Below are 13,834 nucleotides of genomic sequence, written 5' to 3'. Positions count from 1 at the left end.
ACATTCCATGGAAAATGGCGGTACGGCTGTGTTGTGACTTAAGCAGTAAAACTGCAGGGACAAGTTCGTAAAGAGTTACGTCCGTCTGGCATCCAGAAATAAGGAAGCTCCTTAGGACGCTAGCCATGAATGATACTCTTCCGCTTGTTTGCTGTGCAACATATCAATTGACCAGTTGGCAAAACGAAATGGCAACAAACTGGTTCTGCTAAATGTTAAGCTTGTTTAACTAGAGATGGATGTAGCTACATGTGTGAATCGTGAACACACACACACACGCACACATGCGCGCACACGCACACACACGCACACACACGCACACACACGCACACACACTCTACCTTGTCCTCCAGGGTACATGCAGCGGAAGGCTCTCCCCAGCTCCTCGGCCTGCACCCTGCCTGCCGGGGTCAGCTCTCCTCCCCACTTCAGCACCAGCAGCAGAGACGGGCCCTCCTTCTGGGAGTCTGGGGGACAGAGGGACACACACGGGCCTCAGAGGGGACACACACACACACATGGGCCTCAGAGGGGACACAAACACACACGGGCCTCGGAGGGGACACACACACACGGGCCTCGGAGGGGACACACACATGGGCCTCGGAGGGTTCACAGACACACACAGGCCTCGGAGGGGACACACACACACATGGGCCTCGGAGGGGACACACACGGGCCTGAGAGGGGACACACACACACAGCACCAGTTTGCAGCCTGGCAGCTCCTGGTGTCTCTGGCAGTGACCTGCCAGCCTCATTCTCCTGGCTACTATGTTCTCACTCCCCCTTGTGATCCCCCATACTGATGCTTGTTGGTAACAGGCTCGCTCTTGTTGATGTCACAGACATACTGTACACCAGTCCTGGGCTCAGATCCCCCTCCCCTCACCCTAACCCGGGTCCGTTTCCCATTCCTACCCCCTCCCTACCCCAACCCCTGCCTCTATCTGGGCCCAGGCACATTCACGCACACACAGACACACACCAGTATTTGCCATGTCTCTCCTATGATGTTTTTAGCCTCTCTTACTCTGAAAATGTAATTTAATGTAATTTATTGCTTTATACATGTTCTTAGCCGGTAGACAAACATACTCCAGGAGCTTGTTCGATCGCCAAGTCGAGAGGGGTCAGGGAAGAATTTTGACAGCGAGTACTCAGGACAGAGACCAGTGCATGTGGGCCCCGAGGATGTCAAACCTGTTCCTAATCCCCTCATCATCACACCTGATCCTAGTCTGCAACCCCTACAAGATCCTGGTCTGCGCTTCATTCCTCGCCAGATCTAACCAGCCTATACGTACGGTAAAGTATAGCCCTAGCTAACCTATTTTTGCCGTTCGTAATTTGTAGTGCTTTTCTCTCGCCTGCCAACTTTACACAGTTGCAGTGCTGGCCTTTTTGCTCGTGGCCTTTTCGCCTGTGATCATTATAACTCCCCCTCCTTTGTCCTCCTCGTCTCTCCAGAACCCCGGACCCCCTCCACAGCGCCGCGCCAGCCCGCGCCAACCCCCCCTCCAACCCTCTACAGCTCTCTCGAGCGCAAGGACATTTTTATTATTATTTAGTGGCACCTATCTTTTCATCCCCGTTATTGTTGTGGCAACCTTTTGTGTCTCTCTCGAGCGCACGGACATTTTTATTATTATTTAGTGGCAGTGTTTGTGGCATCTATATTTTCATCCCCGTTATTGTTGTGGCAACCTTTTGTGCCTCCCCTCACTTGGTTCTATTAAAATCGCCCCTCCGGGCTTGAACTGTTCATCCGACTCCTCCATTGCTGTGCGCCTGGGTCTGACTCACCACACCAAACACTTACAGTACAAACAGCTTATACAAAAGTGCTTACACAAGCATAATGCATATTGTGGAAGCTCCAAACCTGTTTTCGGGCACAATGATAAGATAAGATGTCAAATATTTCAACGTTCATGTTCCAAGGCCATGGACAAGGTCCATGTCTACTGTATGTTCCATGTTCCAACAATGTTTGGGTGTTGTCATGCTTTGTCCACTATATAAAGAAGAACCTCTCTGCTCATAAGTATAAATAAACCTATATTGTGCTTCTAAGACTTTTGTCTCTAGTCTCACCTTTAGCTAAACTAACAGGTGGAGATTTTTACACTACAAGACAGAAGGTTCAGCCGTGATTCTGACTCTGGGCTGGTGAGCAGACAGACACCTTGAGTGCTTTTTATTTATTGAGTTTTATTTATTTTTATCCGTTTGTTTTTTTCCCGACAGTTTTCTATTTGTCTCGTCTTGCAGTTCCCTGGAAGCAGAAATCCAGTTCCAGCTGATCTGTGACTGTGACACACAGGGGTTCAGCTGTAATATCTATAAATCTTACCAGTCTAGACTAATATTTTTGAGGGAGGTGCTTTACTGGCCTAGTTGCGTTTTTTTTTTTACTTTAATGTTTGTCAACGTGTGATGTTCAGAAGAGTGTGGCACCATCTATGGCGTGTTTGCAGTGATAGTCGATGATTGCTGTGACAGCTTTGGATGTTTGCAATGAGTTTTTTTTATTTGTGTGAAAACACTTATGTTATGATAGGACTACCCCCATCTACAGTAGTCGCTACTCTACCCCTACTCTGTCTGGCAGGATGTTTAGGATCCTTGTTAGACCCAGTGTGTGTATAGGCAGGTCTTGGGTGTGTGTGTCATGTCAGGGACTGTGCACTATGAATTTTTCCCCCCTGTTTTTTTGGTTTGTTTGTAATAAAGTATGTGGCATTGAACTTTGAACCTGACCGTGTGTGTGTGTGTGTGTGTGTGTGTGTGTGTGTGTGTGTGTGTGCTGGGGACTGCAGTAACAAATTTCTTCTTCTGCTATTGATACTGTACACTGTAGATAGTGATCATAGTTATTACAGGATAGAGGGCAGCCTCAGCTCAAGGGAAACGGAAACACACACACACACACGCGCACACACACACACACACACACACACACACACACACACACACACTGTGACTCTCATACTGTACCTTCTTCCTCGCTAGAGGCTTTGGGTTGTCCGTTGGGCAGGTAGGTCAGCTGCACCTTTCTGTTGATGCCTGAGAAATGGCCATACCTGATACACACACACACACACACGCACACACGCACACGCGCACACACACACACACACACACACACACACACACACACACACGAGGGGAGAAGAGGCATGAAGGGGTGACTACGCTTAATAATAATGCCAGATACACATACAGATATACACTCATATCTCAGACCAGTTGGGGCCAATTTAATCTCAAGTCACCAAGTAAAAGAAGTGAGCTGAATATCACTTCACGAAGAGAGAAGTCCTCGCCAGGAATCACACTTTTTCAATCCTATAATCGAATTTCACAGTTCCTCGCCTGACTTGAAATGGAATCGACCCCAATCCTATTGGACATGACATCTCAGACTCAACCTAAAACACAGGTGCTCAGTCTGCGAGTCAGTGAGTCGCTAGGCTAGCGGCTGTATCATGTTTCTGGAAACATGTTTTGTGTGTGTGTGTGTGTGTGTGTGTGTATGTGTGCGCGTGTGTATGACCTCAAATAGGACTGCTGTGTATGCTCATCCTCTATGTGCCATATCAGCGGCTGTCCTTTTGGATGTGACATACTCTGTACGTTCAACGGTCTCTTATAGACCCCGCCTTCCTTGTGGTTAGCTAATTAGCGCTCGCGCAACATGCTAGCCTTCAAAGCCACTGATACAGCTGTCCTACATAGCTGCCATGATATGGATTTAGGGTATCAGCAGCTAATGGGAACGTTCTGTTCTCTAATGGGACAGAGATTAAGCGTCCCTGAGACAGGCATCTATTTGGACACCACAGATGGTCCGGGTAAGCCTATACGATAGTCCCCTGGAGCAGAATGGGTTTTATACACTGTACTGCAAGAGATACGATCACTGCCTATTGGCGCGTTAGCGAGACGGAATGAGACGGACCATCTCAAACATACTGGCTAAAGGGGCCCGTGTGTTTGTAATCCAGTGGGGTGCTAATTCAGTCAGATTAGTAATCCACTTCCATCAATATCCACATGATGGGTGTAGATAATTTGATAGTGAACGTGGAACACACACCCGGTGAGAGGAGGGAGGGTGAGAAGGGAAAGACGGCGACTTACAGGGTGACGTGCGGAAATGCATTAATACCCTAAAGAGACACACACACACACACACACGCACACGCACGCACACACACACACACACACGCACACATACACGCACCATAATGCATACACGCGCACAAATGCACACACACCCACCCACACACACACACCCACACACACCCACACACACACACCCACACACACCCACACACACCCACACACACCCACACACACACCCACACACACCCACACACACACACACACACACACGGTTGTGGGGCTAGTGTTCTCCGGTTGCTAGTGGTCAGAACTCTATGAACGGAGGTTAATGGAGGTTAGGACGGGTGCAGAGAACAGGGAGGTGGAAACCTCGTCCTTGAAAGAGGGACGTAAGGAAAGGGTTCGTACTGAGTCTCATTCAAGCTGGATTCCCTTTGGAGAGAAGATACAGGGGAGAGAGAGGGGGAGGGAGAGATGGAGAGTTAGAGACACAGGAGGGGGGTGGGGAATGTTCCAGAATGTCTGACACGTGTGTTTAGTACGGAAGAGCATTAGGGCCAACAACTGAGTTTATTATTTTTTTCAGCTTCTGAGTTTAAGGTCAGAATTTCTGAGAAAAATGTCAGAAATAACTTCTGAGATTAAAGTCAGAATTTCTGAGATTAAAGTCAGAATTTCTAAGAAAAAAACTCGGAATTTCTGAGAAAAAAGTCAGAAATAACTTCTGAGAAAAAAAAAGTCAGAATTTCTGACTTTAAACTCAGAAGCTTAAAAAAACCCTCAGCTGTTGGCCCTAATGCTCTTCCGTAGTTTAGTGAGTGTAGGAGGGCTGGCGGATGGGTTTGATAGTGAGTAAAGGACACAGCAATGACACTGGGCTAGTTTTTCCCATGAAGCACTGCGGACAGAGCGGACAACTGCTATTGGATGGATGAGGTGACGAACGGCAGGTCAGAGCTGTCACGTGGCAGCTGTGTGTTTGCATACCGCATTAATCAGGCATGTGTGTGTTGAAGTGACGGTGTGTGTGTGTGTGTGTGTTTGTGTGTATGAATATAGAGTATGTGCATGTTGGGAGTGAACTTGGTGGACTATTTTTTGGCCTCCCTCTGTGTATAAAACGCGCTCTACAAATAAAGTTGGATTGTAATTGATTTGATTTGGCCGGCCATGGACACGGCCATTAGCATTTCACTCACATCTCCAGGACTGTCTTCAGCTGCTCCAGTTTAGATTTCTTCTCCTCGATCTCACAGTCGGTGTGCTGACCCAACTCAGCCAACAGCAGACGGGCTATGTCCAGAACCTCCTACACACACACACACACACACGCACACACGCACGCACGCCCGCACACAGGTGATGCAGTAAATCCACACCATTATTAAAGTTAAAGTCCCACTGATTGTCACACACCTGAGTGTGTGAAATTTGTTCTCCGCATTTGACCCATCCCCTGGGGGAGCGGTGAGCAGCAGCGGTGGGGCGCTCCGGAATCATTTGGTGATTTAGCCCCCCCAATTCCAGCCCTTGATGCTGAGTGCCAAGCAGGGAGGCAATGGGTCCCATTTTTATAGTCTTTGGTATGACCCGGCCGGGGATCGAACCCACAACCTCCCAGTCTCTGGCGGACACTCTACCACAGAGCTGGTATGATGATTCCGTAAAGGACTTCTTAAACGGTACAGTATACTGGAAAACGTCTGTTCGGTGTCATGTGACTGTTCAACTCACCTGTAGCTGCTTGGGTTTCTTCAGCTTCAGTTTCCCCGACTTGTAACCTCCGTACTTCTCAAACAGCTCAAAGAATCTAAACACATCAAATACAGACGGACGTGGGACTCATGGCCTGTGATGGGCTGAGAAGATTTGAGAAGAGAGGAGGAGGAGGAGGAGGTGTAGACTAACAGAGGACAGGAGGAGAAGGAGGAGGAGGTGTAGACTAACAGAGGACAGGAGAAGGAGGTGTTTAGACTAACAGAGGACAGGAGAAGGAGGAGGAGAAGAGGTGTAGACTAACAGAGGACAGGAGAAGGAGGTGTTTAGACTAACAGAGGACAGAAGGAGGAGGAGGAGAAGAGGTGTAGCCTAACAGAGAGAAGGACAGGAGGGAGGAGAAAGAGGTGTAGACTAACAAAGAGGTCCGGAGGAGAAGGAGAAGGAGGAGGTGTGTAGACTAACAGAGAGAAGGACAAGGAGTGATGAAAAGGAGGTGTAGACTAACAGAGAGGACAGGAGGAGAGGAGGAGGAAAAAGAGAAGGTGTGTAGACTAACAGAGGACAGGAGATGAGGAGGAGATGTAGACTAACAGAGAGGAGGAGGAGGAGGAGGAGGTGTGTAGACTTACAGCGGGTGTCTGACTTCCATCTTCATCTTCTGTTTGGGGGTGCGGTCTCCATGTCGGATGATGGCGATGACACAGCGCAGCTCCATCCTGAAGCAGAGATGACAGGGATGAGTCCGGATGAGACCTCCAATCCCAACCACCCACCTCGTCAGCGCGCCACGCCCCAGACGAGAGGCAGAGGACTGACGGCCACCGTGGCCTGTAGCTCACAGGTACAGCCGGATGAATGAAATCCTTCAAAATGAGTCATTGAGTACTTCTGAGGACAGTATATCAGCCCTTTTATTTATTTTTTTACTATTTATGACCTTTTAATATATTATTCTATGACTGTGATATTGTAGCTGCTATGAGAGAGATGCTGCCAAACGAAATTTCGTTGTATTTCTTGTACGATGACAATAAAGCTTCTAATCTAATCTGATAAAAGGAAATATGGCTGAAGATTGAAATCACTCTAAAATAACCTCTGTGACTGTGTCAGCGTTCGGGTCCACAGGTAAGGTACTCACATGGTCCCCGACGTGGTGGGGACGATGGGGATGTCCTCGGCCTCCATGGGGATGGACCAGGGGATGTGGAACTGAGGGGCCAGCTCTCTCATCACCATGTTTCTGAGGGAGAGAGCAAACAATGGAGACGCAGCCAAAGAATGTCACCCAGAACGGTGGATTAGGAAGCTACAGCTAGGCCCGCTGGGATTTGTAGTTCCTTCCTCTGTGATATTGATAAGACAGCATCAGTCAGGTTACAGTTACCCTCCTTGGACGAACTGTGAGAGTGTAAATCAGGGACTGGTGGACCCTCACAGTGCTCATTAGTGGACTACTACTACTATTATTACTAGGTTCGCAGGTGTGTAAAACTAGTACGTGCAAAACTGTTACCATGTGCATAGTCTGCCTCAACGGATGTTGACATTTTGCATTCAACTTTATGATTTTTTAAATTGATTTATTTATCCTTTATTTAACCAGGAGATGTCCCATGTGTGTGCCCCCATCAACTGCAACTCCACAAGCAAAACGTACAGTTTCAAACAAAGTCAGCTCAAGGCCAAACCTACCCCAGGACCTTGGCACAGTCATCATAGTACTTCATGGAGTTCTTCACAAAACTGAAGCCATTGACATCACAGACGTAGGAATGGCCGTTGGCTCTCAGGAGGTCGAAGCCGCACACAGTTTGCTGCAGGGGGAGAGAGAGTGAAAACGAAACCTTCCCAACTGCTCTTTCGCTTATCGCTTTCACTTTTCTTCTTCGGTCCCTCATAAAGATGCATGTGAAGGAAAGGAAAAGAGGGAGCCACTTTGGACTATCGAGATGCGGCCGAAAGGCGACGCCTCACGCGAGTGGGTGAGGTCAGACGTGTCGGTGAGCCGGTTGACGCGCCTCACCTTGAAGGCCAGGCAGACCTTGCGGGCCACGAGCTTCTCCATGGCTGTGAGCATGACCGGGTAGCGGATCTCCTTCCCCTCGCTGTCGCGCTCCACCTTGCCGTCCAGGGCGGGGGACTTGCGGGCCTCGGCGTGGGCGTAGTCCGGCCCCACTGTGTACACCTGCGGAAACACACACACCGTTTACAAAACACACACACCGTTTACATCTCTATAAGACTCGGGTTACAGGAATCACAAGGTGAGTATATTTCTGCTGATTAGATCTTAGTTGTAGTTTTAACTTAAGTCCGTACGCATAAACAAACACACACCAGGAAGTCATGGACACCCACACGGTTACATGAAAACACAAGGTTTGTCCCCTACCAATGATGTTTGGGCCCCTTTTTGTCGATGAGGAAAGTGGAAGAACCTTTTTACATTTAGGAGCCATTTACAGGTTTATTCTGCTGATAATCCACCACCACTTATTTTTGGCATTTTGTCACCTCTAGTTATCGGTACCTACCGTCACTGACCCAAAACTATTTGGAAAGTTAAATCAAGCACAACTGCTCACTGTGCATCATCATTGCAGAGCAGCCACATACATACATACGCACACGCACACACACGCGCACGCACACGCCGGCTATGAGCAGGTACCTTGACGTCCGTCCCGTCCGTGGGCATGAACTCCTCGTAGATGTAGGAGCCCGTCTTCCTCACGGTGCTCTCTGGAGAGTACACGCTGCTACGGCTCCCTATCTGCAGGGGACACAGTTAACATCTATGTCTCTCTATCGTTCTCCTCTCTCCATCTACACACTGTTAACATCTATGTCTCTCTATCGTTCTCCTCTCTCTATCTACACACTGTTAACATCTATGTCTCTCTATCGTTCTCCTCTCTCCATCTACACACTGTTAACATCTATGTCTCTCTATCGTTCTCCTCTCTCTATCTATACACAGTTAACATCTATGTCTCTCTATCGTTCTCCTCTCTCTATCTATACACAGTTAACATGTGTCTCTCTATTGTTCTCCTCTCTCTATCTATACACTGTTAACATCTATGTCTCTCTATCGTTCTCCTCTCTCCATCTATACACAGTTAACATCTCTGTCTCTCTATCGTTCTCCTCTCTCTATCTATACACAGTTAACATCTATGTCTCTCTATCGTTCTCCTCTCCATCTATACACTGTTAACATCTCTCCATCACTTCACTGTTCTCCTCTCTCTATCTATACACTGTTAACATCTCTGCATCTCTCCACTGTTAACATCTCTCTATCTCTCCATTGGCAGCGTAGTCTCTTATAACAGTCAGTAGGAGTGTACAGGGAGAGAGGATGTTCAAGCATGTTCTGAGATAAGATTGTTGATACTGCATCATCACTATCTCCGTAGCTTTGATTGCTGACAGGCTGCATGGGAAAAGTCATTCAAATTAAAAATCTGCAGTAAGAGTTCACGTGAAAAGAGTGTTGTGAAAGCTGCTTTGAGTGACAAGGACCGCTCCAAGAGTGCCATCTTCCCCATCTCGTTCCCGTCACTGCGCATCTCAAATTCTCCCTTCTGGTTATGGGTTCTGTATTGAATGTTGTGTAGAAGCACAGTGCGTTTCCCCTGTCTGACCTCCTGAGTGCTGGACTGCACCCCCCCCCCGGCCCCCAGCCCCCCGCCCCCCGGCCCCATGCCGTACCTTCCTGAAGAGCCTCTGGCTACCCCCGCCGGCAGAGGTGGGGTAGTAGATGTAGACGTTGTGGTCCTCGGCGCTCACGGGCTTCTCTACGAAGGGCTTGGGGAACACCTCGCCGTTCACCTCCACATGGTCCTCCCCCTCCACCAGGCTGCACTCTGGAACAGCCAATCAGAGAGCAGACACAAGTAAAGAGAAGGGTTATTTGGCTTCTGAGTGTTGATCCCGAAGATTTCCAGAAATTTACCATGGAAAGTTAAGCTTGGGAATTTAGCGTATAACAGGGACCTTTTTCTTTTTTTAAATACATTTATTTGGGGATTTATTTTCACACAATTCGATAGCTAATTGACCCTGACCTAGTGTCCAATTACCCCCTACTAGCTGTTGAGGATTTGCCTGGCAACGCGGACTCTCAGCTCTCGACAAGTCCAGGAGCATAGATGTTTGGTTCCTAGATGTTTGGTTCATAGATGTTTGGTTCATAGATGTTTGGTTCATGTTTGAATGCGACACCTCACCTTCTGGCCTGTCGGGGTCACGGTTCAACACACCGTAGCGAGGAAGATCAATGCCCTCCTCCTGCAAGATCCTGTACACCTCCCGCCTGGAGGACAATCAGGTAGAAGGTCAGTGTGTGTGTGTGTGTGTGTGTGTGTGTGTGCGCGTTTGTGTGTGTGTGTGTGTGTGTGTGTGTATTTATACCTGTCTTGTATGAAGTACTGCATGTTGAGATCATTAATGACCAGTGGGTTTCTGAGTTCGGCATACTCAACTGCTTTGTCCAGTGGGAAACCTAGAAGTGCCAACCCAGACATTAACAACACATACAGTACAGGTGACACAGTTAACACAATCTGGAATAAGATCATAAATAATACTGTCCAATATGTTCCTCTCTACTCATAATGGTTTCTAATAATATAATGTCAAATAGAGGCACAACATCTATGACAAAGCATTTAAGACATGTCTGGTGCTGAGCAAGAGACGAATGACTGTGTGTGCGCGTGTGTGTGTGTGTGTGTGTGTGTGCATTTGTTTGTGTGTGTGTGGGTGTGTGTGTGTGTGTGTGTGTGTGTGTGTGCATGCATGTGCGTTTGTGTGTGTGTGGGTGTGTGCGTGTGTGTGTGTACGTTTGTGTGTGTGTCTGTGGATTTGTTTATGTGTGTGTGCGTGCGTGCGTGTTTGTGTGTGTGTGTGTGCGTGCGTCTGTCTGCGGCTTTGTTTACAGTACACTGCTTGCGCTGACGTGTCGAATGTCCCAGCCGGGCCCCCATACGTACGTTGGTGTGTACCTTTGGAGTGGAAGGAGATGAGGCAGTCGCACAGCGGCCAATTCTCCACCGGCTCGTTGAGGATGACCTCCTCGGGGAAGATGACCACGGTGATGTACTCGAACTTGCACAGCCTCTCCAGGATCTGGGTCATGGGCTTGGAGTTGGACTTCTTCATCATGGAGCAGATGCCCACCACGATCTGTCTCTCTGGTGGCTGAGGGTATGGAGGGTGGAGGGGTAGAGAGAGATGGGGGGGTGTGGGTAGAGGAGTGGAGAGAGACAGAGGGAGGGGAGGTATTGCGAGAGAGGAAGGAGAGAGAGAAGGGGGAGAGAGAGAAAGACAGAGAGCAAATAAAACTGTCCTCATGTAGTAGCACTATAAACCAGCACAAATAAACCAGACCTCGTGTTTCTTAGTCGTTTACCGACTTCCTTCCACTAATTCTCTCCATCCTTTGTATATCTTTTGACTTCGATCTAGTGCTCAATGTGGCCTGAAATAGTAGGGCTGGGTATCGATTCTAATTTCAAGAATTGATTCGATTCCAATTCACAAAGTTCAGAATCGATTATCACTCATCATCATCATCATCATCATTCGATTTGATTCAATATTGATTCGGTTAGTGTTACTAAAACCTGTTTTAGTTTTTTTAGCTGTAACCTTAATTACATGACTGCCAAGTTATGCAACACATCCAACAGGCCTACTACGGCTGGGTATCGATACTGATTTCCAAAAATGAATGAATGAATGAATCATTGAATGAATTAATGAACTATTCAATCCTTCATTAAATAAAAGATTGATTTTGGGATTCATGAATCGATTCTGAATCATTTGATTCAGAATCGATTCTGAATCGATTAATCAATTTTTTAAACCCAGCCCTATGAAATAGGTACTGGTACTCACCGGTAGGCCACAGTACTTTACTTTTGAGCTGGTATTCTATAAGAGGTGCAGGAGCTCAAGCAGTAGAATGTTTGAGGTCCCAGTACTCAGCTCTGGGGTGCTCCTGCCTAATTCAAGCACTTTTCTGTCTCACTTTCATCCCTTGAATCTCTCCCTGCTTACGCACCACCTGCACGTTCTCCATTCCAGTAACGTCTTGCCTAGACGACTAAACTGAGGAACCCTCCAGCCACCATTCCCTCCTTACCGAGTCATCTTCTTCCTCCTCCTCCTCCTCCTCCTCCTCCTCCTCCTCTCCCCTGAACACGTCGCCCTCGTCCATCATGCCCAGACCCGTGTGGTCTTCATCCGCGCTGCCAATCACAAAGCGGGGAACCCCGTCTTTCCGGGCAAGCCCCTGCGATCCAGGCTCTGACATCACAGAGTCGGGATGCGGCGGGGGCTCTGTAAGCTCCGTAGCATGGTGGTCAGATCCGTATGGGGAGTGAGGCGCAGTAAGAGGACAGTGGTGAAAGCTCTTCACCCGCCTCCCCAAACTAGGTCACTCCAGATGGGTTCGACACCTGAGAGGGCGACGATGGACCGACTGTGGCGAGCCGGAGCCGGAGAGAGCGGCGAGCAAAGGGCGGAGACTAAGGTCGGGGGGGGAGGGGCGAGGTAGCGCGAGGCGCCACAGACTCTACAGGGGCGAGGTAGTCGGCGGGGGGGGCGGGGCGAGGGAGAGGGGGAGACTCAGCGTGGAAGAGCCTCCCACCATCAGGAGACGGGTCTCACTCCGTGGGGCGCCATCGCTCTGGGCCTTTAGCTCGTAAACGGAGAGCTCAGCCACACACGTCTTCCGCCAGTCCCCACCTGCAAAACAAACAACCCAGAGAGACAGAGAGAGAGAGAGAGAGGAGGAGAGAGAGAAAGAGGCTTACCGAGGGATTCTGACAATATTGAAAGCTTGTTATACCAAGCTACGTACAGTATACAATAATTAAGCTTAAGTCAATTGATGTTTACCACACAGTCCCGTGCTTTGTTATACCAAGCTACATACACAATAATTAAGCTCTCAACAAAGTCAATTGATGTTTGCCACAAGTATGTCCGCTGCTTTGTGAAATACCCACCAGGTTGAAACACAGACACAAACCTTGTGATAGGAGATGAGTAGTCAACAACATCCAAGAACACATAAAGAGCGCATTCAACTCTCGGCGGAGTTCCTGAAAGTCTGCAGAAGGGCTAATAATGCCATCTCGTCATCTCTCTGTGAACCTGCTGACTCGCTAAACAAAGTGCCTGCCTTGCCACTGTTTGGGGTTGCCATGGCCACACACCCTGAAGAGCACAACTGTCTATCTTTTGTGTTTGCAGGAAGATAAGTGTCATCTTACTCTGCGTTCAATGTTATTCACCAGCTAAAAATAAAATGGCCTACTTATGGGAAGCAATTCTTCTCAGACGTCAAAATGGCAGCAGATAAAGCTTTATTTTAAGTTCCCACTGCATGTCTATAGTATATTACAATTTACAGTACACCAAAATATTGGTGAAGTACATACAGTACCTGGTTTCAGTTCAGTAATACAGTAACTGGTACTCACAAGTGCACAGTGAACCTGTCGTCCCCCACCCAAGATGCATGTCATCAGCATGTACGGTTGTTGAATGTGTATAGTGGGCTTTTCTAGTCTAGTGTAGATTTATTGATAGAGCCAACATAAAGGCCCATCATATTTTTTGCTTGCGCTAAAATGTAAGCATTTATTTGAAAATAAGTAATTAATTTTTAAAAAGTCCATATAAAAAACCAAGCCATTTTAACTTTCTGCAGGACAAATTAAAATGTCATGATAATCTAATGTTAATTTAAAATGTGTCCACAACAGTTTGTTTCCTTTCAGGAGTACGTTCTTGAAATGGTCCCCCATAAGTGAGTATTTTGGGCGCTCAATTCCCTGTTCAGGAATTTGTTATTATACCCATTATTCTAGTGCTGCAAGGCATATATACACAGTTGTGCCACGTCTTCAAATCATTTCATCGGCTTTTATCAATCAACCAGGTTTATTCCCCCATCTGA

At 47.8% G+C, this 13,834-nt stretch overlaps 1 protein-coding gene across 6 annotated transcripts in view; it reads right to left on the bottom strand.

Moving 5' to 3' along the window:
• The window catches only part of ppip5k1b (diphosphoinositol pentakisphosphate kinase 1b), a 33,461-nt gene extending 21,428 nt beyond the window's left edge, over nucleotides 1-12,033 (bottom strand). For 5 of the 6 annotated variants that reach the window (XM_084451247.1, XM_084451249.1, XM_084451250.1 and 2 more), the window contains exons 1-14: nucleotides 12,011-12,033; nucleotides 10,854-11,061; nucleotides 10,273-10,363; nucleotides 10,089-10,174; nucleotides 9,571-9,725; nucleotides 8,525-8,626; nucleotides 7,877-8,038; nucleotides 7,546-7,667; nucleotides 6,992-7,093; nucleotides 6,480-6,566; nucleotides 5,866-5,941; nucleotides 5,331-5,440; nucleotides 3,001-3,086; nucleotides 342-467 (exon numbers count right to left, since the gene is read on the bottom strand). In XM_084451247.1, coding sequence (XP_084307373.1) covers nucleotides 342-467; nucleotides 3,001-3,086; nucleotides 5,331-5,440; nucleotides 5,866-5,941; nucleotides 6,480-6,566; nucleotides 6,992-7,093; nucleotides 7,546-7,667; nucleotides 7,877-8,038; nucleotides 8,525-8,626; nucleotides 9,571-9,725; nucleotides 10,089-10,174; nucleotides 10,273-10,363; nucleotides 10,854-11,025 — 1,477 coding nt within the window. In that variant the 5' untranslated portion in view covers nucleotides 11,026-11,061; nucleotides 12,011-12,033. The remainder of the gene's footprint in view (nucleotides 1-341; nucleotides 468-3,000; nucleotides 3,087-5,330; nucleotides 5,441-5,865; nucleotides 5,942-6,479; nucleotides 6,567-6,991; nucleotides 7,094-7,545; nucleotides 7,668-7,876; nucleotides 8,039-8,524; nucleotides 8,627-9,570; nucleotides 9,726-10,088; nucleotides 10,175-10,272; nucleotides 10,364-10,853; nucleotides 11,062-12,010) is intronic. The other variant, XM_084451248.1, reaches the window with a different exon arrangement.
• Nucleotides 12,034-13,834: the final 1,801 nt, after the last annotated feature.

Source organism: Borostomias antarcticus (genome assembly GCF_949987555.1).
Source record: "Borostomias antarcticus genome assembly, chromosome: 16".
Lineage (NCBI taxonomy): Eukaryota > Metazoa > Chordata > Actinopteri > Stomiiformes > Stomiidae > Borostomias > Borostomias antarcticus.
This window is presented reverse-complemented; position numbering and strand designations above follow the sequence as displayed.